At 45.0% G+C, this 25,160-nt stretch overlaps 1 protein-coding gene across 5 annotated transcripts in view; it reads right to left on the reverse strand.

Annotated features, from left to right (window-relative positions):
- mapk10 (mitogen-activated protein kinase 10) overlaps positions 1–25,160 on the reverse strand; it is a 150,057-nt gene that overhangs the window by 24,609 nt on the left and 100,288 nt on the right. For 4 of the 5 annotated variants that reach the window (XM_065007615.1, XM_065007618.1, XM_065007617.1 and 1 more), the window contains exons 9-11: positions 19,653–19,835; positions 13,130–13,254; positions 11,662–11,688 (exon numbers count right to left, since the gene is read on the reverse strand). In XM_065007615.1, coding sequence (XP_064863687.1) covers positions 11,662–11,688; positions 13,130–13,254; positions 19,653–19,835 — 335 coding nt within the window. The remainder of the gene's footprint in view (positions 1–11,661; positions 11,689–13,129; positions 13,255–19,652; positions 19,836–25,160) is intronic. The other variant, XM_065007616.1, reaches the window with a different exon arrangement.

Here is a 25,160-nt window from a genome sequence, read left to right on the forward strand (position 1 = left end):
TGTCTCCCTTTGTTACGGGCTTTGAGCCGGTTCGTGACATATAGGACAGGACTATAGTATAGGGCAGGGTATAGTATAGTATAGGACAGATATAGATAGATGACAGGTATAGTATAGGGAAGGAGTATAGTATAGGATGACAGGAGTATAGTATAGGGAGGGCAGGAGTATAGTATAGGACAGTATAGTATAGGACGGATGTAGATGACAGGAGTATAGTATAGGACAGGACAGATGAGGACTATAGTATAGGACAGGGGAGTATAGTATAGGGCAGGGTATAGTATAGGGCAGGAGTATAGGACAGGAGTATAGTATAGGAGTATAGGATGATATAGATGACAGGACTATAGTATAGGGCAGGAGTATAGTATAGGGCAGGAGTATAGTATAGGGCAGGAGTATAGTATAGGGCAGGAGTATAGTATAGTATAGGACAGGATAGGGCATAGTATAGTACAGGGCAGGAGTATAGTATAGGACAGATGACAGGAGTATAGTATAGGACAGGACTATAGTATAGAGGGGCGGATATAGATGACAGGAAGGACAGTATAGTATAGTATAGGGCAGGGAGGCAGGAGTATAGTATAGGGCAGGAGTATAGTATAGGACAGGAGTATAGTATAGTATAGGACAGGAGTATAGTATAGGACGGATATAGATGACAGGAGTATAGTATAGGGCAGGAGTATAGTATAGGGCAGGATTATAGTATAGGGAAGGAGTATAGTATAGGACAGGAGTATAGTATAGGACGGATATAGATGACAGGACTATAGTATAGGGCAGGAGTATAGTATAGGACGGATATAGATGACAGGAGTATAGTATAGGACAGGAGTATAGTATAGGGCAGGAGTATAGCGGATATAGATGACAGGACTATAGTATAGGGCAGGAGTATACCCTATAGGGCAGGGTATAGTATATAGTATAGGGCAGGACATAGTATAGGGCAGGAGTATAGTATAGGACAGGACTATAGTATAGGGCAGGAGTATAGTATGACAGGTGAAGGGCAGGTATAGTATAGTATAGTATAGGGCAGGAGTATAGTATAGGACAGGAGTATAGTATAGGGCAGGAGTATAGTATAGGGCAGGAGTATAGTATAGGGCATGACTATAGTATAGGGCATGACTATAGTATAGGGCAGGAGTATAGTATAGGACAGGACTATAGTATAGGGCAGGACTATAGCATAGGACAGGACTATAGTATAGGGCAGGAGTATAGTATGGGAAGGAGTATAGTATAGGACGGATGTAGATGACAGGAGTATAGTACAGGGCAGGAGTATAGTATAGTATAGGACGGATATAGATGACAGGAGTATAGTATAGGACATGAGTATAGTATAGGACAGGACTATAGCATAGGGCAGGAGTATAGTATAGGACAGGAGAATAGTATAGGACGGATATAGATGACAGGAGTATAGTATAGGACAGGAGTATAGTATAGGGAAGGAGTATAGTATAGGGCATGACTATAGTATAGGGCAGGAGTATAGTATAGGGAAGGAGTATAGTATAGGACAGGAATATAGTATATGATGGATATAGATGACAGGAATATAGTATAGGGCAGGAGTATAGTATAGGACAGGAGTATAGTATAGGGCAGGAGTATAGTATAGGACAGGAGTATAGTATAGGACGGATGTAGATGACAGGAGTATAGTATAGGACAGGACTATAGTATATGGCAGGAGTATAGTATAGTATAGGACGGATATAGATGACAGGAGTATAGTATAGGACGGATATAGATGACAGGAGTATAGTATAGGGCAGGAGTATAGTATAGGATGGATATAGATGACAGGACTATAGTATAGGGCAGGAGTATACCCCTATAGGGCAGGAGTATAGTATAGGGCATTAGTATAGTACAGGGCAGGACTATAGTATAGGGCAGGAGTATAGTATAGGACGGATATAGATGACAGGAGTATAGTAGAGGGCAGGAGTATAGTATAGGGCAGGATTATAGTATAGGGAAGGAGTATAGTATAGGACAGGAGTATAGTATAGGACGGATATAGATGACAGGAGTATAGTATAGGGCAGGAGTATAGTATAGGATGGATATAGATGACAGGACTATAGTATAGGGCAGGAGTATAGTATAGGGCAGGAGTATAGTATAGGGCATGACTATAGTATAGGGCAGGACTATAGCATAGGACAGGACTATAGTATAGGGCAGGAGTATAGTATGGGGAAGGAGTATAGTATAGGACAGGAGTATAGTATAGGACGGATGTAGATGACAGGAGTATAGTACAGGGCAGGAGTATAGTATAGTATAGGACGGATATAGATGACAGGAGTATAGTATAGGACAGGAGTATAGTATAGGGAAGGAGTATAGTATAGGACAGGAATATAGTATATGATGGATATAGATGACAGGAATATAGTATAGGGCAGGAGTATAGTATAGGACAGGAGTATAGTATAGGACGGATGTAGATGACAGGAGTATAGTATAGGACTATAGTATATGGCAGGAGTATAGTATAGTATAGGACGGATATAGATGACAGGAGTATAGTATAGGACGGATATAGATGACAGGAGTATAGTATAGGGCAGGAGTATAGTATAGGATGGATATAGATGACAGGACTATAGTATAGGGCAGGAGTATAGTATAGGGCAAGTATAGAGGAGTATAGTATAGGGCGGATATAGATGACAGGACTATAGTATAGGGCAGGAGTATAGTATAGGGCAGGAGTATAGTATAGGGCAGGACTATAGTATAGGGCAGGAGTATAGTACAGGACAGGACTATGGTATAGGGCAGGAGTATAGTATAGGACGGATATAGATGACAGGACTATAGTATAGGGCAGGAGTATAGTATAGGGCAGGAGTATAGTATAGGGCAGGAGTATAGTACAGGGCAGGAGTATAGTATAGGGCAGGGATATAGTATAGGGCAGGAGTATAGTATAGGACGGATATAGATGACAGGAGTATAGTATAGGGCAGGAGTATAGTATAGGGCAGGAGTATAGCATAGTATAGCATGGCAGGGTATAGTATAGGGCAGGAGTATAGTATAGGACAGGAGAGTATAGGGCAGTATAGTATAGGACGGATATAGATGACAGGAGTATAGTATAGGGCAGGAGTATAGTATAGGGCAGGAGTATAGTATAGGACGGATATAGATGACAGGAGTATAGTATAGGGCAGGATTATAGTATAGGATGGATATAGATGACAGGACTATAGTATAGGGCAGGAGTATAGTATAGGGCAGGAGTATAGTATAGGACAGGACTATAGTATAGGGCAGGAGTATAGTATAGGACGGATATAGATGACAGGAGTATAGTATAGGGCAGGAGTATAGTATAGGGCAGGAGTATAGTATAGGGCAGGAGTATAGCATAGGGCAGGAGTATAGCATAGGGCAGGAGTATAGTATAGGACAGGAGTATAGTATAGGGCAGGGTATAGTATAGACGGATAGGGCAGGAGTATAGTAGGACAGGGCAGGAGTATAGTATAGTAGGGACGGATATAGATGACAGGAGTATAGTATAGGACGGATATAGATGACAGGAGTATAGTATAGGGCAGGAGTATAGTATAGGATGGATATAGATGACAGGACTATAGTATAGGGCAGGAGTATAGTATAGGGCAGGAGTATAGTACAGGGCAGGAGTATAGTATAGGGCAGGAATATAGTATAGGGCAGGAGTATAGTATAGGACGGATATAGATGACAGGAGTATAGTATAGGGCAGGAGTATAGGGCAGGAGTATAGTATAGGGCAGGAGTATAGCATAGGGCAGGAGTATAGTATAGGGCAGGAGTATAGTATAGGACAGGAGTATAGTATAGGGCAGGAGTATAGTATAGGACGGATATAGATGACAGGAGTATAGTATAGGGCAGGAGTATAGTATAGGGCAGGAGTATAGTATAGGACAGGAGTATAGTATAGGACGGATATAGATGACAGGAGTATAGTATAGGGCAGGATTATAGTATAAGACAGGAGTATAGTATAGGATGGATATAGATGACAGGAGTATAGTATAGGGCAGGAGTATAGTATAGGATGGATATAGATGACAGGAGTATAGTATAGAGCAGGAGTATAGTATAGGACAGGAGTATAGTATAGGGCAGGAGTATAGTATAGGACAGGACTATAGTATAGGGCAGGAGTATAGTATAGGATGGATATAGATGACATGAGTATAGTATAGAGCAGGAGTATAGTATAGGGCAGGAGTATAGCATAGGGCAGGAGTATAGTATAGGACAGGACTATAGTATAGGGCAGGAGTATAGTATAGGATGGATATAGATGACAGGAGTATAGTATAGGACAGGAGTATAGTATAGGACGGATATAGATGGCAGGAGTATAGTCCAGTGCATTCGGAAAGTATTCAAGTATTACAGCCTTATTCTGAAATTGACAAAATAGTAATTTTTTACTTATCAATCTACACACAATATCCCATAATGACAAAGCAAAAACAGTTTTTTTTTGACATTTTTGCAATTAAAAAAAAACAAAAAAACAACAACCAACTGAAATATGACATTTACATAAGTATTCAAGTCCCTTGGCAGTACTTTGGCAGCAATTACAGCCTTGAGTCTCCTTGGGTATGATGCTACAAGCTTGGCACACCTGTATTTGGGGAGTTTCTCACATTCTTCTCTGTAGATCCTCTCAAGCTCTGTCAGGGTGGATGGGGAGCATCGCTGAACAGCTATTTTCAGGTCTCTCCAGAGATTTTCGATCTGGTTCAAGTCCGGGTTCTGGCTGGGCCACTCAAGGACATTCAGAGACTTGTCCCGAAGCCACTCCTGCGTTGTCTTGGCTGTGTCCTTAGGTTCGTTGTCCTGTTGGAAGGTGAACCTTCACCCCAGTTTGAGGTCCTGGGCATTCTGGAGAAGATTTTCATCAAGGATCGCTCTGTACTTTGCTCTGTTCATCTTTCCCTCGATCCTGACTAATCTCCCAGTCCCTGCTCCTGAAAAATATCCCCCCAGCATGATGCTGCCACCACCATGCTTCACCGTAGGGATGGTGGTAGGTTTCCTCCAGGCGTGCCACTTGGCATTCAGGCCAAAGAGTTCAATCTTAGTTTAATCAGACAAGAGAATCATGTTTGTCATGGTCTGAGAGTCCTTTAGGTGCCTTTTGTCAAACTCCAATCGGACTTTCATGTGGCTTTTACTGAGGAGTGGCTTCCGTTTGGCCACTCTACCATAAAGGCCTGATTGGTGGAACGCTGCGGAGATGGTTGTCCTTCTGGGAGGTTCTCCCATCTCCACAGAGGAACTCTGGAGCTTTGGCAGAGTCACCTCCCTGACCAAGAGCTTCTCCCTCGATTGCTCAGTGTGGTCAGGCAGCCAGCTCTAGGAAGAGTCTTGGTGGTTCCAAACTTCTTCCATTTAAGAATGATGGAGGCCACTGTGATCTTGGGGACCTTCAATGCTGCAGAACATTTTTGGTACCCTTCCCCATATCTGTACCTTGACACAATCCTGTTTCGGAGCTCTACGGACAATTGCTTCGACCTCATGACTTGGTTTTTGCTCCAATGTGCACTGTCAACTGTGGGACCTTATATAGACAGGTGTGTACCTTTCCAAATACTGTCCAATCAATTGAATTTACCACAGGTTGACTCCAACCAAGTTGTAGAAACATCTCAAGGATGATCAATGGAAACAGGATGCACCTGAGCTCAATTTCCAGTCTCGTAGCAAAGGGTCTGAATACTTACGTAAATAAGGTATTTATGTTTTTTAATTTTAATAAATTTGCAAAGAAGTCTAAAAACCTGTTTTCGCTTTGTCATTATGGGGTATTGTGTGTAGATTGATGAGGATCTTTATTTATTTAAAGAATAACGAAGAATAACGAATTTAACGAAGACGCTGAGAGTCGAGAAGCAGGTACGTTTAATAAAACCACAAACATGGAACGAGACAACATGGCGTCTACTGACTGGGGAAAGAACCTAAAAGGGAGTGCCAGATATAGGGGAGGTAAAAAGTGAGGTAATGGAGTCCAGGTGTGCCTCAAGATGAATCGTAATGATTGGTGCCAAGTGTGAGTAATGATTGGTGCCAGGTACGCGTAATGATTGGTGCCAGGTACGTGTAATGATTGGCGTCAGGTACGTGTAATGATTGGTGCCAGGTGCGCGTAATGCTGGATGCCAGGACCGGTGGTTAGTATACCGGCGGCGTCAAACGCCGGAGTGGAGGAGCAGGAGGAGACGTGACAGTAACGTAACAAAATGTGGGAAAAGTCAAGGGGTCTGAATACTTTACAAATGCACTGTATATGACAGGTATAGACAACAGGATAATAGTATAGGACAGCTGACTGTGTTGTTGTATGTAACATACTATAGGCATGGCAGCCTACCAGTGCTGCAGACATCAACTGTCTGACTGACGCCTGTCAATCATTTGTATCTCCTAGGTACTCCTCCAACTACCCTCAACTCTATCGTCTCCTCTCCTATCTGATTTTTTTTTTAACATTCTTTAAATTGATTTTTTACCTTTTTTTAACTAGGCAAGTCAGTTAATAACAATTTTTTATTCTCAATGACGGCCTATGAACAGTGGGTTAACTGCCTGTTCAGGGGCAGAACGACAGATTTTTACCTCGTCAGCTTGGGGATTTGAACTTGCAACCTTTCGGTTACTAGTCCAACGCTCCAACCACTAGGCTACCTGCCGCCTCTACACTCTAACCACTAGGCTACCTGGCGCCTCTACACCCTAACCACTAGGCTACCTACCGCCTCTACACTCTAACCACTAGGCTACCTGCCGCCTCTACACTCTAACCACTAGGCTACCTGCCGCCTCTACACTCCAACCACTAGGCTACCTAGTAGCCCCAGGGTGGCAGAATGTCAAACATGATGAATATTTTTGACGAGACTTCATATAAATCACATTCATGATGTGACCTTGGAAGTGGGTTAATTAAGAGGTCAATGCATACGTACACTACTGGACTACAACATTACAGGCTGCTTCCAAGGATTTGTCACGAGACCGGTAGGTAGTTGTTCAGCAGAGTATCAATCAATCAAAGAGAAAGGGTGAGCCTGAGAAAAAGTTCTGCCGAATCTCGAGGTACTGTACATGCTGCATGTGTACTGTACAGAACTACTGTCCAGATGTTATCATATGTCTATAACACAGAGGATATTTAGGTAGTGTTACTACGAACCAATTTATCAAATCTATAGGTTTTTTCATTTATTTTAAGATTGCAATAAGATAGCATAGACGTTCTGTCTAGATATGACAAGAGTACAGTAGGCTACAGCACGGTTTTCTTGCAGTTTCATCAACACATTAACGACTACTTCTACAGTGAAAAATGGCTCCGGTATTCATAGATGCAGCCAGACGGTATGTTACTTCCTGTTAGTGAGGAGAAAGCCACACAGACATCCTGCCACACAGACATGCACAGCACACAGACATCCTGCCACACAGACATGCACACCACACAGACATCCTGCCACACATACATCCTGCCACACAGACATCCTGCCACACAGACATGCACAGCACACAGACATCCTGCCACACAGACATCCTGCCACACAGACATCCTGCCACACAGACATGCACAGCACACATACATCCTGCCACACAGACATCCTGCCACACAGACATCCTGCCACACAGACATCCTGCCACACAGACATGCACAGCACACAGACATCCTGCCACACAGACATGCACAGCACACAGACATCCTGCCACACAGACATCCTGCCACACAGACATCCTGCCACACATACATCCTGCCACACAGACATCCTGCCACACAGACATCCTGCCACACAGACATCCTGCCACACAGACATGCACAGCACACAGACATCCTGCCACACAGACATGCACAGCACACAGACATCCTGCCACACAGACATGCACAGCACACAGACATCCTGCCACACAGACATGCACAGCACACAGACATCCTGCCACACAGACATCCTGCCACACAGACATCCTGCCACACAGACATCCTGCCAGACAGACATCCTGCCACACAGACATCCTGCCACACAGACATCCTGCCACATAGTCTCTGCATTGAATTAGTATTCAGTATTTTTCTGTTTATTAAGGATCACCATTAGCTGCTGCTACACTTCCTGGGGTCCATACAGGATTAAGGCAATTACATACAAAATAAAACAGTATATCACACAATACTACACACTATCTACCACAACATATCTCCAATACAAAAATCCATAATACAGCAATAGAACAATATTAATGTACATGTGTGTGGATTGCGTGTTAGGATGTTTATTTATTTTATTGATTTATTTATCCATTATTTTACCAGGTAAGTTGACTGAGAACACGTTCTCATTTGCAGCAACGACCTGGGGAATAGTTACAGGGGAGAGGAGGGGGATTAATGAGCCAATTGTAAACTGGGGATTATTAGGTGTGTGTGTGTGTACGTGTTTGTGTCTGTCTCCCCACAATCCGTTCCATAAGGTGTAGTTTTATCTGTTTTTATTTTGAATCGGATTTTACTGCTGGCATCAGTTACCTGATGTGGAATAGAGTTCCATGTAGTCATGGCTCTATGTAGTACTGTGGAATAGAGTTCCATGTAGTCATGGCTCTATGTAGTACTGTGGAATAGAGTTCCATGTAGTCATGGCTCTATGTAGTACTGTGGAATAGATGTAGTCATGGCTCTATGTAGTACTGTGGAATAGAGTTCCATGTAGTCATGGCTCTATGTAGTACTGTGGAATAGAGTTCCATGTAGTCATGGCTCTATGTAGTACTGTGGAATAGAGTTCCATGTAGTCATGGCTCTATGTAGTACTGTGGAATAGAGTTCCATGTAGTCATGGCTCTATGTAGTACTGTGGAATAGAGTTCCATGTAGTCATGGCTCTATGTAGTACAGTGGAATAGAGTTCCATGTAGTCATGGCTCTATGTAGTACTGTGGAATAGAGTTCCATGTAGTCATGGCTCTATGTAGTACTGTGGAATAGAGTTCCATGTAGTCATGGCTCTATGTAGTACTGTGGAATAGAGTTCCATGTAGTCATGGCTCTATGTAGTACTGTGGAATAAAGTTCCATGTAGTCATGGCTCTATGTAGTACTGTGGAATAGAGTTCCATGTAGTCATGGCTCTATGTAGTACTGTGGAATAGAGTTCCATGTAGTCATGGCTCTATGTAGTACTGTGGAATAGAGTTCCATGTAGTCATGGCTCTATGTAGTACTGTGGAATAGAGTTCCATGTAGTCATGGCTCTATGTAGTACTGTGGAATAGAGTTCCATGTAGTCATGGCTCTATGTAGTACTGTGGAATAGAGTTCCATGTAGTCGTGGCTCTATGTAGTACTGTGGAATAGAGTTCCATGTAGTCATGGCTCTATGTAGTACTGTGGAATAGAGTTCCATGTAGTCGTGGCTCTATGTAGTACTGTGGAATAGAGTTCCATGTAGTCGTGGCTCTATGTAGTACTGTGGAATAGAGTTCCATGTAGTCATGGCTCTATGTAGTACTGTGAATAGAGTTCCATGTAGTCGTGGCTCTATGTAGTACTGTGCGCCTCCCATATTCTGTTCTGGACTTGGGGGACTGTGAAGAGACCTCTGGTGGTGTAGCCGATGTGAAATGGCTAGCTAGTTAGCGGTGGTGCGCGCTAATAGCGTTTCAATCGGTGACGTCACTCGCTCTGAGACCTTGAAGTAGTGGTTCCCCTTGCTCTGCAAGGGCCGCGGCTTTTGTGGCGCGATGGGTAACGATGCTTCGTGGGTGACTGTTGTCTTGTGTGCAGAGGGTCCCTGGTTCGAGCCCGGGTAGGGGCGAGGGGACGGACAAAAGTTAAACTGTTACAGTGGCATGTCTTGTTGGGTATGTTGGGTATGCATGCACACCACCAAGCTGTGTGCTAGTCATTTAAACAGATAGCTCGCTACTTTCAACATGTCAATACCTCCCACAAAGACAAGTACTGACGCAATCAATCGCTCCACTACTTTGAGCCAGGAGAGATGGACGTGCGTGTCATTGATGTTAGTTCCCTGTGTACATTTAAGGGCCGGCCGTGCTGCTCTGTTCTGGGCCAACTGGAATTCGCCTACGTCCCTCTTTGTGGCACTTGACCATATAACAGGGCAGTAGTCCAGGTGCGACAAAACTAGGGCCTGTAGGACTTGTTCTGTTGATAGCAATGTCAAGAAAGCAGAGCAGAACTTTATTACAGACAGACTTCTCCCCATCTTAGCTACCATTACATCAATATGTTATGACCACGGGCGTTTACAATGCAGGGTTACTCCAAGCAGTTCAGTCTCCTCAACGGGCTGAATTTCCACATTATTCATTACAAGATTTAGTTGAGGTTTAGGGTTTAGTGAATGATTTGTTGCAAATATAATGCTTTTCGTTTTTGAAATATTGAGGACTAGTTCATTATTTCTTGCCACCCATTCTAAAACTGACTGCAGCTCTTTGTTTAAGTATTGCAATGATTTCACTTGCTGTGGTAGCCGACATGTATAGTGTTGAGTCATCAGAATACATAGACACGCTGGCTTTACTCAAAGCCAGTGGCAGTGTGATTAGTAAAGATTGAAAAAAAGTAAGGGGCCTTGCCAGCTACCCTGGAGAATGCCTGACTCTATCTGGATTATGTTGGAGAGGCTTCCATGAAAGAACACCCTCTGTGTTCTGTTAGACAGGTAATTCTCCATCCACAATATAGCAGGGGATGTAAAGTCATAACACATTTGTTTTTACAGCAGCAGGTTATGATCGATAATGTCAAAAGCTGCACTGAAGTCTAACAAAACAGCTCTCACAATCTTCTTATTATCAATTTCTCTCAGCCAATCATCAGTCATTTGTGTAAATGCCGTGCATGTTGAGTGCCCTTCCCCTATAAGCATGCTAAAGTCTGTTGTCAATTTGTTTACTTTGAAATAGCATTGTATCTTGTAACCACAATTTTTTTCAAAAGGTTTACTAAGGGTTGGTAACAGGCTGATCGGTCGGCTGTTTGAGCCAGTAAAGAGGTGCTTTGTTATTCTTGTGTAGTGGAATGACTTTGGCTTCACTCCAGGGCACACACTTTTCTGTAGGCTTAGATTGAAGAGATAGCAAATAGGAGTGGCAATATCATCCACTATCATCCTCAGTAATTTTCCATCCATGTTGTCAGACCCAGGTGGCTTGTCATTGTTGATTGACAACATTATATATATTTTTTGTTGTCTGAAGTATGAGGGTTCCTTAGGAATGTGCAATTTTGGTCATATCTGGTCATATCATGTTTGTAAAATGCTCTCCATTCTGTACACTCCTAGAACCAAACGTGTTATTCTTCTACAGGGACGGCCGATAGAACCCTTTATGGTTCTACGTAGCACCTTTATTTCTAAGAGTATATATATATATGACACATTTCTCAATTTTGGGTCAGTGAAAAAGTTCTGAAGATGGGGTTTTGACTTACCTACCCCCAAATACAGTTTCGTAAAGCCATATGTGGTCATATCATGTTTGCAATGCTGTATATGCTGTATAGGAGATATATTTCTCTTGGTGTAAAGTCATTTTTATTTTATTTACCATTGATATTTGGACGAGATCCCTGGCCTTCATCAGCATGAAATGAACAATAAAGAGGGGAGAAAACAGTACATTGGTTTCAGGGAAAATGTAATACCATTGATGGCCAATATAATCTATATATCACATCTATACAACAATATAGAATATCCCATCATAAAACAGTAAAATGTCACTTTTTGGTCATTTTTGTTTTGATTAAGTAAGATGTATGTTTTCACAAAAGAATGAGACATGCTACAAATGAAATGTACATATTACACAATATCATATAATATTATACTTTAAAATGCATATTCCAACTGTCAAACATAGATATTATAATGAAGGTAGTGCGATTTATTGCAAATAAAAATGAATTAAAATCTACTTAATTGATCTTGTTGAGAGTCATTGATACTCTATATTTGTACACCTCTTTCACATAGTCGTATGCTGAAATCCAAACTAATATACTAATACACTTCACTATTGGGAAGAGATTGTATCAGTTTGGGTTCCAGGCTAACAGAGAGGTTCACTTTTCATTCAGCACCCCAGTTCTGTCTGCTTCACTGGGTTCAGAGAAGGCCATGTCACACTGTATTGCATTATGCATAGGCAGATACTTGGTGTGAAATGCAGAAATGAAGTCTTCATCAAGTAAGAGACAGGCTGCAAATGGCTTTTTTCCAAACTCACTATTATCCCACAGTGATGAAGGTCTTTAAAAGGGAATGACTATACTTCAGTACATAACCATAACCTTAAGAAATGCCTGCTCTACTATATGTTCCAGTATTAACTATCCAATATTAACTATCCAGTATTAACTATCCTTATCACACAACTCCTGGATGAGAATGAACTATACTGTATTCTCCCAAAGCAGTGAGCAGTGAGACTGGGTTTTGTATCTGTGCTCTATTTGAGGAATCAAGCACATTCCAGCAGGTAAAACCATAGTATATATTTATATGGGTAAAACAATCAGTTGAGCCCACTGTTATGTCTCTACAGTACCATGATAGTCAGTAACATGCGTACATGTTTCCATGACTACCTAATGCCAGCTAAACTGTGATGGGTAAAAGGATAGCCATAAAAGGTCAAACCATGAAGAGCAAGCAGGGGATGCAAACTAAACAACAAAGACAACAACAGAAATGTTTCTCTGGATGGTTCCTATAGTAACCATTATGAGAGGGGAATGTAACATAAAAAATGATATATCCACACACCACTAATACGAACACAAGGCAGATGAAAACAGCCCAAACTAAACAACAAAGACAACAACAGAAATGTTTCTCTGGATGGTTCCTATAGTAACCATTATAAGAGGAGAATGTAACATAAACATAATATATCCACACACCACTAATACAAAACAGCCCAAACGAAACAACTACCAAGCTGTAGGATTGTCCTAGGGCTACTAACTGATAAGGCTGCCAGTGAGTTCTAGCTACAGACTCCTCCTACTCACCGCCTCCACCTCGGCTGGGTCGTACCAAACGTTGATGTAGGGGTGCTGTAAAGCTTCGTCCACTTGTATCCGCTTGGCTGGATCAATAATCAACATCTTACACAACAGGTCTCTGGCCTGGCTGGCTGTGGAGACAGAGAGAAGCAGAGAGAGAGAGAGAAGCGTCAGAGTCAAGGAAGGAGAGAGGAGACAGAGAGAGTGGGGTCAGAGTAAATGGATAGAATAGGAGAAGGGAGAAACTCAATCAGCAATAACACACTGTCTATCAAACATTATGTGCATCCAAAACGGCACTCTATCCCATCTGTAGTGCACTACTTTGTCTCATATTGTCTCCATGTGAGACAACAGTTTACTGTTCCTTTAAGATTTTTCCCTCTTCTGTTTCCATAGCAACACAGTCAAGGCTTAACACTCAGGGAATATTATGGTTCAACACACAGGCATTCCATCTCATGTCAGAAGAGAGAAGAGAGCTTGCTAGTAACCTACTTGTTTCTCCAGGTTATGAATTACAACGCTCTTACAACAATTTGTATTAGCCTAAAATTACAAATGTAATATTTCTTTAGATGCAAATTCACAAAATAAAAAAACATGATCATTATGAATCCATTTGTGCTTCCTGCTCTTGTACCAATATGAACTGTTCAGTTCTACAATACCAAACTCTTAACCCACAATCCCTCCCACAACCCCCCAATCCCTCCCACAACCCCCCAATCCCCCCCAATCCCTCCCACAACCCCCAATCCCTCTGTCCCTCCCACCATCCTTCTACCCATCCCTCCATCCCTCCCACAGCCCCTCCATCCCTCCCACAGCTCCCCCATCCCTCCCACAACCCCCAATCCCTACCACAACCCCCAATCCCTCCATCCCTCACACCATCCTTCTATCCATCCCTCCATCCCTCCCACAACCCCTCCATCCATCCCACAACTCCTCCATCCATCCCTCCCACCATCCTTTCATCCATCCCTCCAACAGCCCCTCCATCTATCCATCCCATCCCTGCCACATCCTTCCATCCAACCGTCCCACAGCCCCTCCATCCCTCACACCATCCTTCTACCCATCCCTCCATCCCTCCCACAGCCCCTCCATCCGTCCCACAGCTCCTCCATCCCTCCCACAACCATTTAACATTACATTTAAGTCATTTAGCAGACGCTCTTATCCAGAGCGACTTACAAATTGGTGCGTTCACCTTAAGACATCCAGTGGAACAGCCACTTTACAATAGTGCATCTAAATCTTTTAAGGGGGTGAGAAGGATTACTTTATCCTATCCTAGGTATTCAAGAAAGAGGTGGGGTTTCAGGTGTCTCCGAAAGGTGGTGATTGACTCCGCTGTCCTGGCGTCGTGAGGGAGTTTGTTCCACCATTGGGGGGCCAGAGCAGCGAACAGTTTTGACTGGGCTGCGCGGGAACTGTACTTCCTCAGTGGTAGGGAGGCGAGCAGGCCAGAGGTGGATGAACGCAGTGCCCTTGTTTGGGTGTAGGGCCTGATCAGAGCCTGGAGGTACTGAGGTGCCGTTCCCCTCACAGCTCCGTAGGCAAGCACCATGGTCTTGTAGCGGATGCGAGCTTCAACTGGAAGCCAGTGGAGAGAGCAGAGGAGCGGGGTGACGTGAGAGAACTTGGGAAGGTTGAACACCAGACGGGCTGCGGCGTTCTGGATGAGTTGTAGGGTTTAATGGCACAGGCAGGGAGCCCAGCCAACAGCGAGTTGCAGTAATCCAGACGGGAGATGACAAGTGCCTGGATTAGGACCTGCGCTGCTTCCTGTGTGAGGCAGGGTCGTACTCTGCGGATGTTGTAGAGCATGAACCTACAAGAATGGGCCACCGCCTTGATGTTAGTTGAGAACGACAGGGTGTTGTCCAGGATCACGCCAAGGTTCTTAGCGCTCTGGGAGGAGGACACAATGGAGTTGTCAACCGTGATGGCGAGATCATGGAATGGGCAGTCCTTCCCGGGAGGAAGAGCAGCTCCGTCTTGCCGAGGTTCAGCTTGAGGTGGTGATCCGTCATCCACACTGATATGTCTGCCAGACATGCAGAGATGCGATTCGCCACCTGGTCATCAGAAGGGGGAAAGGAGAAGACTAATTGTGTGTCGTCTGCATAGCAATGATAGGAGAGACCATGTGAGGTTATGACAGAGCCAAGTGACTTGGTGTATAGCGAGAATAGGAGAGGGCCTAGAACAGAGCCCTGGGGACGCCAGTGGTGAGAGCGCGTGGTGAGGAGACAGATTCTCGCCACGCCACCTGGTAGGAGCGACCTGTCAGGTAGGACGCAATCCAAGCGTGGGCCGCGCCGGAGATGCCCAACTCGGAGAGGGTGGAGAGGAGGATCTGATGGTTCACAGTATCGAAGGCAGCCGATAGGTCTAGAAGGATGAGAGCAGAGGAGAGAGTTAGCTTTAGCAGTGCGGAGGGCCTCCGTGATACAGAGAAGAGCAGTCTCAGTTGAATGACTAGTCTTGAAACCTGACTGATTTGGATCAAGAAGGTCATTCTGAGAGAGATAGCGGGAGAGCTGGCCAAGGACGGCACGTTTGAGAGTTTTGGAGAGAAAAGAAAGAAGGGATACTGGTCTGTAGTTGTTGACATCGGAGGGATCAAGTGTAGGTTTTTCAGAAGGGGTGCAACTCTCGCTCTCTTGAAGACAGAAGGGACGTAGCCAGCGGTCAGGGATGAGTTGATGAGCGAGGTGAGGTAAGGGAGAAGGTCTCCGGAAATGGTCTGGAGAAGAGAGGAGGGAATAGGGTCAAGCGGGCAGGTTGTTGGGCGGCCGGCCGTCACAAGACGCGAGATTTCATCTGGAGAGAGAGGGAGAAAGAGGTCAGAGCACAGGGTAGGGCAGTGTGAGCAGAACCAGCGGTGTCGTTTGACTTAGCAAACGAGGATCGGATGTCGTCGACCTTCTTTTCAAAATGGTTGACGAAGTCATCTGCAGAGAGGGAGGAGGGGGAGGGGGAGGATTCAGGAGGGAGGAGAAGGTGGCAAAGAGCTTCCTAGGGTTAGAGGCAGATGCTTGGAATTTAGAGTGGTAGAAAGTGGCTTTAGCAGCAGAGACAGAAGAGGAAAATGTAGAGAGGAGGGAGTGAAAGGATGCCAGGTCCGCAGGAGGCGCGAGTTTTCCTCCATTTCCGCCGGCTGCCCGGAGCCCTGTTCTGTGAGCTCGCAATGAGTCGTCGAGCCACGGAGCGGGAGGGGAGGACCGAGCCGGCCTGGAGGATAGGGGACATAGAGAATCAAGGGATGCAGAAAGGGAGGAGAGGAGGGTTGAGGAGGCAGAATCAGGAGATAGGTTGGAGAAGGTTTGAGCAGAGGGAAGAGATGATAGGATGGAAGAGGAGAGAGTAGCGGGGGAGAGAGAGCGAAGATTGGGACGGCGCGATACCATCCGAGTAGGGGCAGTGTGGGAAGTGTTGGATGAGAGCAAGAGGGAAAAGGATACAAGGTAGTGGTCGGAGACTTGGAGGGGAGTTGCAGTGAGGTTAGTGGAAGAACAGCATCTAGTAAAGATGAGGTCGGCGTATTGCCTGCCTTGTGAGTAGAGGGGAAGGTGAGAGGGTGAGGTCAAAAGAGGAGAGGAGTGGAAAGAAGGAGGCAGAGAGGAATGAGTCAAAGGTAGACGTGGGGAGGTTAAAGTCGCCCAGAACTGTGAGAGGTGAGCCGTCCTCAGGAAAGGAGCTTATCAAGGCATCAAGCTCATTGATGAACTCTCCGAGGGAACCTGGAGGGCGATAAATGATAAGGATGTTAAGCTTGAAAGGGCTGGTAACTGTGACAGCATGGAATTCAAAGGAGGCGATAGACAGATGGGTAAGGGGAGAAAGAGAGAATGACCACTTGGGAGAGATGAGGATCCCGGTGCCACCACCCCGCTGACCAGAAGCTCTCGGGGTGTGCGAGAACACGTGGGCGGACGAAGAGAGAGCAGTAGGAGTAGCAGTGTTATCTGTGGTGATCCATGTTTCCGTCAGTGCCAAGAAGTCGAGGGACTGGAGGGAGGCATAGGCTGAGATGAACTCTGCCTTGTTGGCCGCAGATCGGCAGTTCCAGAGGCTACCGGAGACCTGGAACTCCACGTGGGTCGTGCGCGCTGGGACCACCAGATTAGAGTGGCCGCGGCCATGCGGTGTGGAGCGTTTGTATGGTCTGTGCAGAGAGGAGAGAACAGGGATAGACAGACACATAGTTGACAGGCTACAGAAGAGGCTACGCTAATGCAAAGGAGATTGGAATGACAAGTGGACTACACGTCTCGAATGTTCAGAAAGTTAAGCTTACGTAGCAGGAATCTTATTGACTAAAATAATTCAAATGATACAGTACTGCTGAAGTAGGCTAGCTGGCAGTGGCTGCGTTACAACCCCTCCATCCATCCCTCCCACCATCCTTTCATCCATCCCTCCAACAGCCCCTCCATCTATCCATCCCATCCCTGCCACATCCTTCCATCCAACCGTCCCACAGCCCCTCCCACAGCCCCTCCATTCATCCCTCCCCATCCCTCTATCCCATCCCTCCCACCATCCATCCATCCTTCCATCCCTCACCCCATCCCTTCATCCCTCCCTCCACCCCTCGTACGGCCCTGACAGTCTGACTCACTATAAATAGTCTATTAGCAGCAGTCAGACGATCTGCACTGTACCTTCTCTCATCACCATTCCCCACACTGTGCTACATCACCATGCCAGCAGCTATAGGCCAGCCATAGCAATCTCCAAAATGGCGGCTCAGACGCTCCCTCCTCTGAGTCACTCCTTTATCTCTAGGATAGCAGCTCTCTCAGCATGCAGTGTAACCAAAGACCACGGCTCCACTAGCTTTAGTCCTAACAGGATTTCCCAGGCTCCTACCTAGCCTCCAGTACAGCTACGTAAACAGTGCTCTCATACCCTTTCCACACTATCGTGCCGACCCCAAGCATATACTGTTCCAGCTGAAATATTTTATTTTGACATTGTCCTTTCCAGCACTGTTCCAGTAATTATGGTGGATGCATAGCCAGGCTAGCCCAGTACATCTTTGGTCGGTTTGGCTCGGCTCAGCTCAGTAGTCAATCACTCTAATGCAGTTTCTCTCTAACACACTCGCTCTCTAACACACTCCCTCTCTAACACACTCGCTCCCTAACACAGTCACTTTAACACTACATCTTTCCTTCCGTCTCTGGCTGTGACTGTAACCATTATGTCCTCTCTAACTCAGTGGGTGTATTCCTCTAGTATATCTGACACAGCCGCTATAACACAGCTGTAACTCAGTGGGTGTATTCCTCTGGCAGCCCATCTCCTCTCCTTCAGTCTGTTTTCTGCAGGGATCAGGCAGTCAGCAGGAAGGAGCTAGGAGGTAGCAGGCAGGCCGCAGGAGGCGGGAGACAGGAGACAAGAGACAGGGGGCAACAGACAGGACACATGAGCCAGCAGGAAACAGGAGACAGGGGGCAGCAGGTAGCAGGCAGGAGGTGGCAGGAAACAGGACACAGCAGGCAGGAGGTGTCAGGAGACAGGAGGCAGCAGGAGACAGGAGACAGGAGACAGCAGGCAGGAGGTGGCAGGAGACAGGAGGCAGCAGGAGACAGGAGACAGCAGGCAGGAGGTGGCAGGAGACAGGAGGCAGCAGGAGACAGGAGACAGCAGGCAGGAGGTGGCAGGAGACAGGAGGCAGCAGGCAGGAGGTGGCAGGAGACAGGAGACAGCAGGCAGGAGGTGGCAGGAGACAGGAGACAGCAGGCAGGAGGCGGCAGGAGACAGGAGGCGGCAGGAGACAGGAGACAGCAGGCAGGAGGTGCAGGAGATAGGAGGCGGGAGACAGGAGGCAGGAGACAGGAGACAGAAGACAGGAGGCAGGAGACGGCAGGAGACAGGAGGCAGGCAAGAGACAGGAGACAGGAGGCAGCAGGAGGGCTCCTGAGTCATTCATGTGAATTTCCAGACACACTGCATGGCTTGATGTAGCAGCAGTACCAGGCAGATTTCATTATATTTAGGAGAAATCTGTCTTCATCAGATATAGCCTGTTATCCTCCAGGGATTTTGTCAACTATTTTCTCTGGAAGCCTCCTGTAGAAAGACTTCCTGGGAATACCATGATATGATCAATATGATTTCTCTGGAAATGTAGATGGAAAGGTAGTGGATGACGTCTTGGTTTAAAGCCTCTTCCTCTAAATAAATTTCACTGAAGGGAGTGACTGTCACCCTAGTCAATTTCAGTTACAGTATATCACTTCACTTACTCTGCCTCTCGTGAGCCAAAAGCCAGTTCAGTTTGATGAGATTACAATCACATAAAATATATATGCCTTTATCACACAGACACATTGACTCCATGAACAACACACAAAGACACATTGACACACTGTACAGCACTCACAGACACAAACAATCTCTAGTTTCCGCAAACATGCTACACAATGCCTTCTTGAAAAGAACAAAATAGAACAGAACAGAACCGAATAGAATTGAATAGAATAGAACCGCCACTTCATTGACTCACCTTTGAGTTTGTTGTGCTCTGAGTCTGCGGGGAAGAGGCAGTCGGGGAAGAGCTTGGGGAAGGTGAGGCCTGCGTATTTGGGCCTGTTCTCTACATAGTTACGGACGGTGGGCTGCAGCTTCTTCATAAACTCTGGAGCAGGCGTGCCCAGCTGCTCAATCACCTTATTCCATTGGTCAATATCTGAGAGGGAGGGGTTAAGGAAAAAACACAACAAACCTGGACAGCAAAGCACCCTGGCCTGGCTATGTCACCAAACTGTTACACTGTACATAGGCTTTAAACTGCAACTGCTACTGTTGCTGCTACTACTGACGCTACTACAACTACTACTGCTGCTACAACTACTACTACTACTGCTACTACTACTACTACTACAACTACTCCTACTACTGGTAGGCCGTCAACGTAAATAAGATTTTGCTCTTAACTGACTTGGCTAGTTAAAAAAACGGCAAAATATTAAAAATACTACTCCTACTGCTCCTACTCCTACTACTGACACTACTACTACTGACACTACTCCTACTGCTACTACTCCTACTACTACTACTGACACTACTACTACTGACACTACTCCTACTGCTACGACTCCTACTGATCCTACTCCTACTACTACTACTGACACTACTACTAATGACACTACTCCTACTGCTACTACTCCTACTTCTCCTACTCCTACTGCTCCTACTCCTACTACTACTACTGACACTACTACTACTGACACTACTCCTACTGCTACTACTCCTACTGCTCCTACTCCTACTACTGACACTACTCCTACTGCTCCTACTCCTACTGCTCCTAATACTACTGACACTACTACTACTGACACTACTACTACTGCTACTACTGACACTACTCCTACTGCTCCTACTCCTACTGCTCCTACTACTACTGTAACTACTACTACTGACACTACTACTGCTCCTACTACTACTGCTACTACAGACACTACTACTGCTCCTACTCCTACTGCTACTACTGACACTACTACTACTGCTCCTACTCCTACTGCTACTACTGACACTACTACTACTGACACTACTCCTACTGCTCCTACTTCTACTGCTACTACTGACACTACTACTACTGCTCCTACTCCTACTGCTCCAACTCCTACTGCTCCTACTCCTACTCCTACAACTCCTACTGCTCCTACTCCTACTGCTCCTACTTCTACTGCTACTACTGACACTACTACTACTACTGCTCCTACTCCTACTGCTACTACTGACACTACTTCTCCTACTCCTACTCCTACTGCTACTACTGAAACTACTTCTCCTACTCCTACTCCTACTGCTACTACTGACACTACTACTACTGACACTACTACTACTGCTACTACTGACACTACTACTACTGATATTACTACTAATCCTACTGCTCCTACTCCTACTGACACTGACACTACTACTACTGACACTACTACTACTGCTACTACTGATACTACTACTACTGATACTACTACTACTCCAACTCCTACTGCTCCTACTCCTACTCCTACAACTCCTACTGCTCCTACTCCTACTGCTACTACTACTACTACTGACACTGACACTACTACTACTGCTACTACTGACACTACTACAACTGCTCCTACTCCTACTGACACTGACACTACTACTACTGCTACTACTGACACTACTACTACTGATACTACTACTACTCCTACTGCTCCAACTCCTACTGCTCCTACTCCTACTGCTCCTAATCCTACTGCTACAACTCCTACTGCTCATACTGCTCATACTCCTACTGCTCTTACTGCTCCTACTCCTACTGCTACTACTACTACTGACACTACTACTACTGACACTACTACTACTGCTACTACTCCTACTACTACTACTGACACTGACACTACTACTACTGCTACTACTCCTACTACTACTACTACTGACACTACTACTACTGCTACTACTGACACTGACACTACTGCTACTACTGACACTACTACTACTGATACTACTACTACTGACACTACTACTACTGCTCCTACTCCTCTGCTACTACTGACACTGACACTACTACTACTGCTACTACTGACACTACTACTACTGATACTACTACTACTGACACTACTACTACTGCTCCTACTCCTACTGCTCCAACTCCTACTGCTCCTACTCCTACAACTCCTACTGCTCCTACTCCTACTGCTCCTACTCCTACTGCTACTACTACTACTACTGACACTGACACTACTACTACTGCTACTACTGACACTACTACTACTGATACTACTACTACTGACACTACTACAACTGCTCCTACTCCTACTGACACTGACACTACTACTACTGCTACTACTGACACTACTACTACTGATACTACTACTACTCCTACTGCTCCAACTCCTACTGCTCCTACTCCTACTGCTACAACTCCTACTGCTCATACTGCTCATACTCCTACTGCTCTTACTGCTCCTACTCCTACTGCTACTACTACTACTGACACTACTACTACTGATACTACTACTACTGACACTACTACTACTGCTCCTACTCCTACTGCTACTACTGACACTGACACTACTACTACTGCTACTACTGACACTGACACTACTACTACTGCTACTACTGACACTACTACTACTGATACTACTACTACTGACACTACTACTACTGCTCCTACTCCTACTGCTCCAACTCCTACTGCTACTACTACTACTGACACTGACACTACTACTACTACTGCTACTACTGACACTACTACTACTGATACTACTACTACTACTACTGACATTACTACTACTGCTACTAAAACTAATGATACTACTACTACTACTACTGATACTACTACTACTGATGCTACTAATACTACTACTGCTACTACTGCTGCTGCTACTACTACTACTACTACTAAAGTGAACACTGTACTGTATGTCTAAGACATTAAGATGTAACATCATCATGTATGCAGTAGTATCATTAGTAGTAGTAGTAGTAGTAGTAGTAGTAGTAGATGTAACATCATCATGTATGCATAGGACTACAGTAGGCCTGCAAGCAGATATCACTCTCCTAAGCAGACCTAAGGACATGAGCAGTAGTAGTAGTAGTAGTAGTAGTAGTAGATGTAACATCATCATGTATGCATAGGACTACAGTAGGCCTGCAAGCAGATATCACTCTCCTAAGCAGACCTAAGGACATGAGCAGTAGTAGTAGTAGTAGTAGTAGATGTAACATCATCATGTATGCATAGGACTACAGTAGGCCTGCAAGCAGATATCACTCTCCTAAGCAGACCTAAGGACATGAGCAGTAGTAGTAGTAGTAGTAGTAGATGTAACATCATCATGTATGCATAGGACTGCAGTAGGCCTGCAAGCAGATATCACTCTCCTAAGCAGACCTAAGGACATGAGCAGTAGTAGTAGTAGTAGTAGTAGATGTAACATCATCATGTATGCATAGGACTACAGTAGGCCTACAAGCAGATATCACTCTCCTAAGCAGACCTAAGGACATGAGCAGTAGTAGTAGTAGTAGTAGTAGATGTAACATCATCATGTATGCATAGGACTACAGTAGGCCTACAAGCAGATATCACTCTCCTAAGCAGACCTAAGGACATGAGCAAACAGTAACAGACAACTACTGTATAATCTGCCGGTCCTCAAACAAAATAAAGTTGTCTTTTTCCATGTCTAAAGGGAGCGATTACTACATCTATTTTTGGACTTTTAATGATATATACCCATTATATACCCATTGATTCCTGAAGGATATTAAATGTATAAATGCCCCACGAGCTCAGTCCAACTGTCTGACCCCATCAAAACCCAGAATAGAAGCTTGTTTAACTCCTTCGTTTGTAATCAAACACTGTATACTGTAGCCTCAAAACATGGTACAAGCTATCATGTTGATATCATGGATGGTCAGTCATGCATCCATAGCTCTGTCTATGAAATTGAGGGTGGTTACATTTCTCCAGCCCCATCCCTCAGCTGTTTACCATAACAGTGCCATGGTGGCTGCTTTGTTACTGCTTGAATTGCAGATTGACCATTTAATCACTGTAAACAAACAGATCTCTTCCTAGTCTTGACAGTCCAAACAGATGTTGATCAACATTGTACGATATTGTGCAGTCAGTGGCCTGTACGGACGGTAAGTGGGTTCACCAACAAACAAGGCCTTGTACACCTATCTATGGATTAACAGAAAACAGTGTTAACTTGGTACCAGGGCAGCGTTTCCCAAACTCAGTCCTGAGGACCCCGAGGGGTGGACATTTCGTTTTTTTGCTATAGGACTACACAGCTGATTCAAATAATCAACTCATCAGCAAGCTTTGATTATTTGAATCAGCTGTGTAGTGCTAGAGCAAAAACCCATAACGTGCCCCCCCTGGGGGCCCCAGGACCTGGTTTGGGAAACCCTGTACTAGGGACTACCGAGAGAATGGAGTCAAGTACTGTAGCTAAATCTGCAGCAATACTTGTTGTGCATGGTCTCTAACAAATAAACTAATAAAAGGGGTAATAAAATATATATTTTCTGGTATTTTGTGGATTATTAAAACTAGTACTACAGTACCTCTGACGCAAGACATGCATGTGTCAGAACGATGCGTAGAGAGTCCTGTCTGAGTGTTCTATTGGTCAGAGTGATCTGGGCCGGGGTGAGGAGTTCATTCCTCCCCTCTCCTCATCTCATCTACAATGGCAATTCCACTCTTTAACATCTGCTATAAGAAAGACTGTATTAATACTAAAGATTTTGTTATTATTGAATCAGCACTCCCCATTCTCCCATATCCTTAATTAAAGGGCTACCTAGGGTTCTATTCAATCTGATTGGCTGAAGTGGTATAAATGTAAAGGTAACGTAGCCAGCTGTCACGAGTCCGACCGAGGGTATTTCCTTTTCCCGGGCGGGTGGCGCTCGGCGGTCGTCGTCACCGGCCTATTAGCTGCCACTGATTGTTTTTCCTCCCCCTCCTTGTATGTTTATTGGTAGCACCTGTTCATGTTTAATTTGTTTGTCTTTATTAGACAGCCGGCCCGCCTGGTTGTTGTGCGGGATTATTTCAATGTAACCTTCGGCTCTGTTGTAGAGGTACGTGTTAGTGCCTGGTCGTGATTTTTTTCCATTGTACATTTTGATTCCCTGTGGTTGGGAACGTAACTTTTGTGAGCACCCTGTGGTGCGTTGGTGCTATTAAAAGACGCACAGCATTGAACTCTGTCTCCTGCATTTGACTCCACACCCACGACACCCGGAGCATTACACCAGCATATGCAGCGTTTATCCTGAATGCATGTCTCTGCTAACGCGGGAAGATTGCCTTTGAATTTCAATCACGCTGTAATGCTGAACTTCAGCGAAACAGATTGAATTGAGCCCTTAATCTCTCAGTGAAGGCATGGCGCATTCCAAACGGCACCCTTTTCCCTATATAGTGCACTACTTCCCACTTTGGGCCCTGGACACAGACATGTTGGTATAGAGCAGTCAATGCTTTTCTCCTTGGCTTCCTATCATTTAA

Source organism: Oncorhynchus nerka, linkage group LG22 (genome assembly GCF_034236695.1).
Source record: "Oncorhynchus nerka isolate Pitt River linkage group LG22, Oner_Uvic_2.0, whole genome shotgun sequence".
NCBI classification, from domain to species: Eukaryota; Metazoa; Chordata; class Actinopteri; order Salmoniformes; family Salmonidae; genus Oncorhynchus; species Oncorhynchus nerka.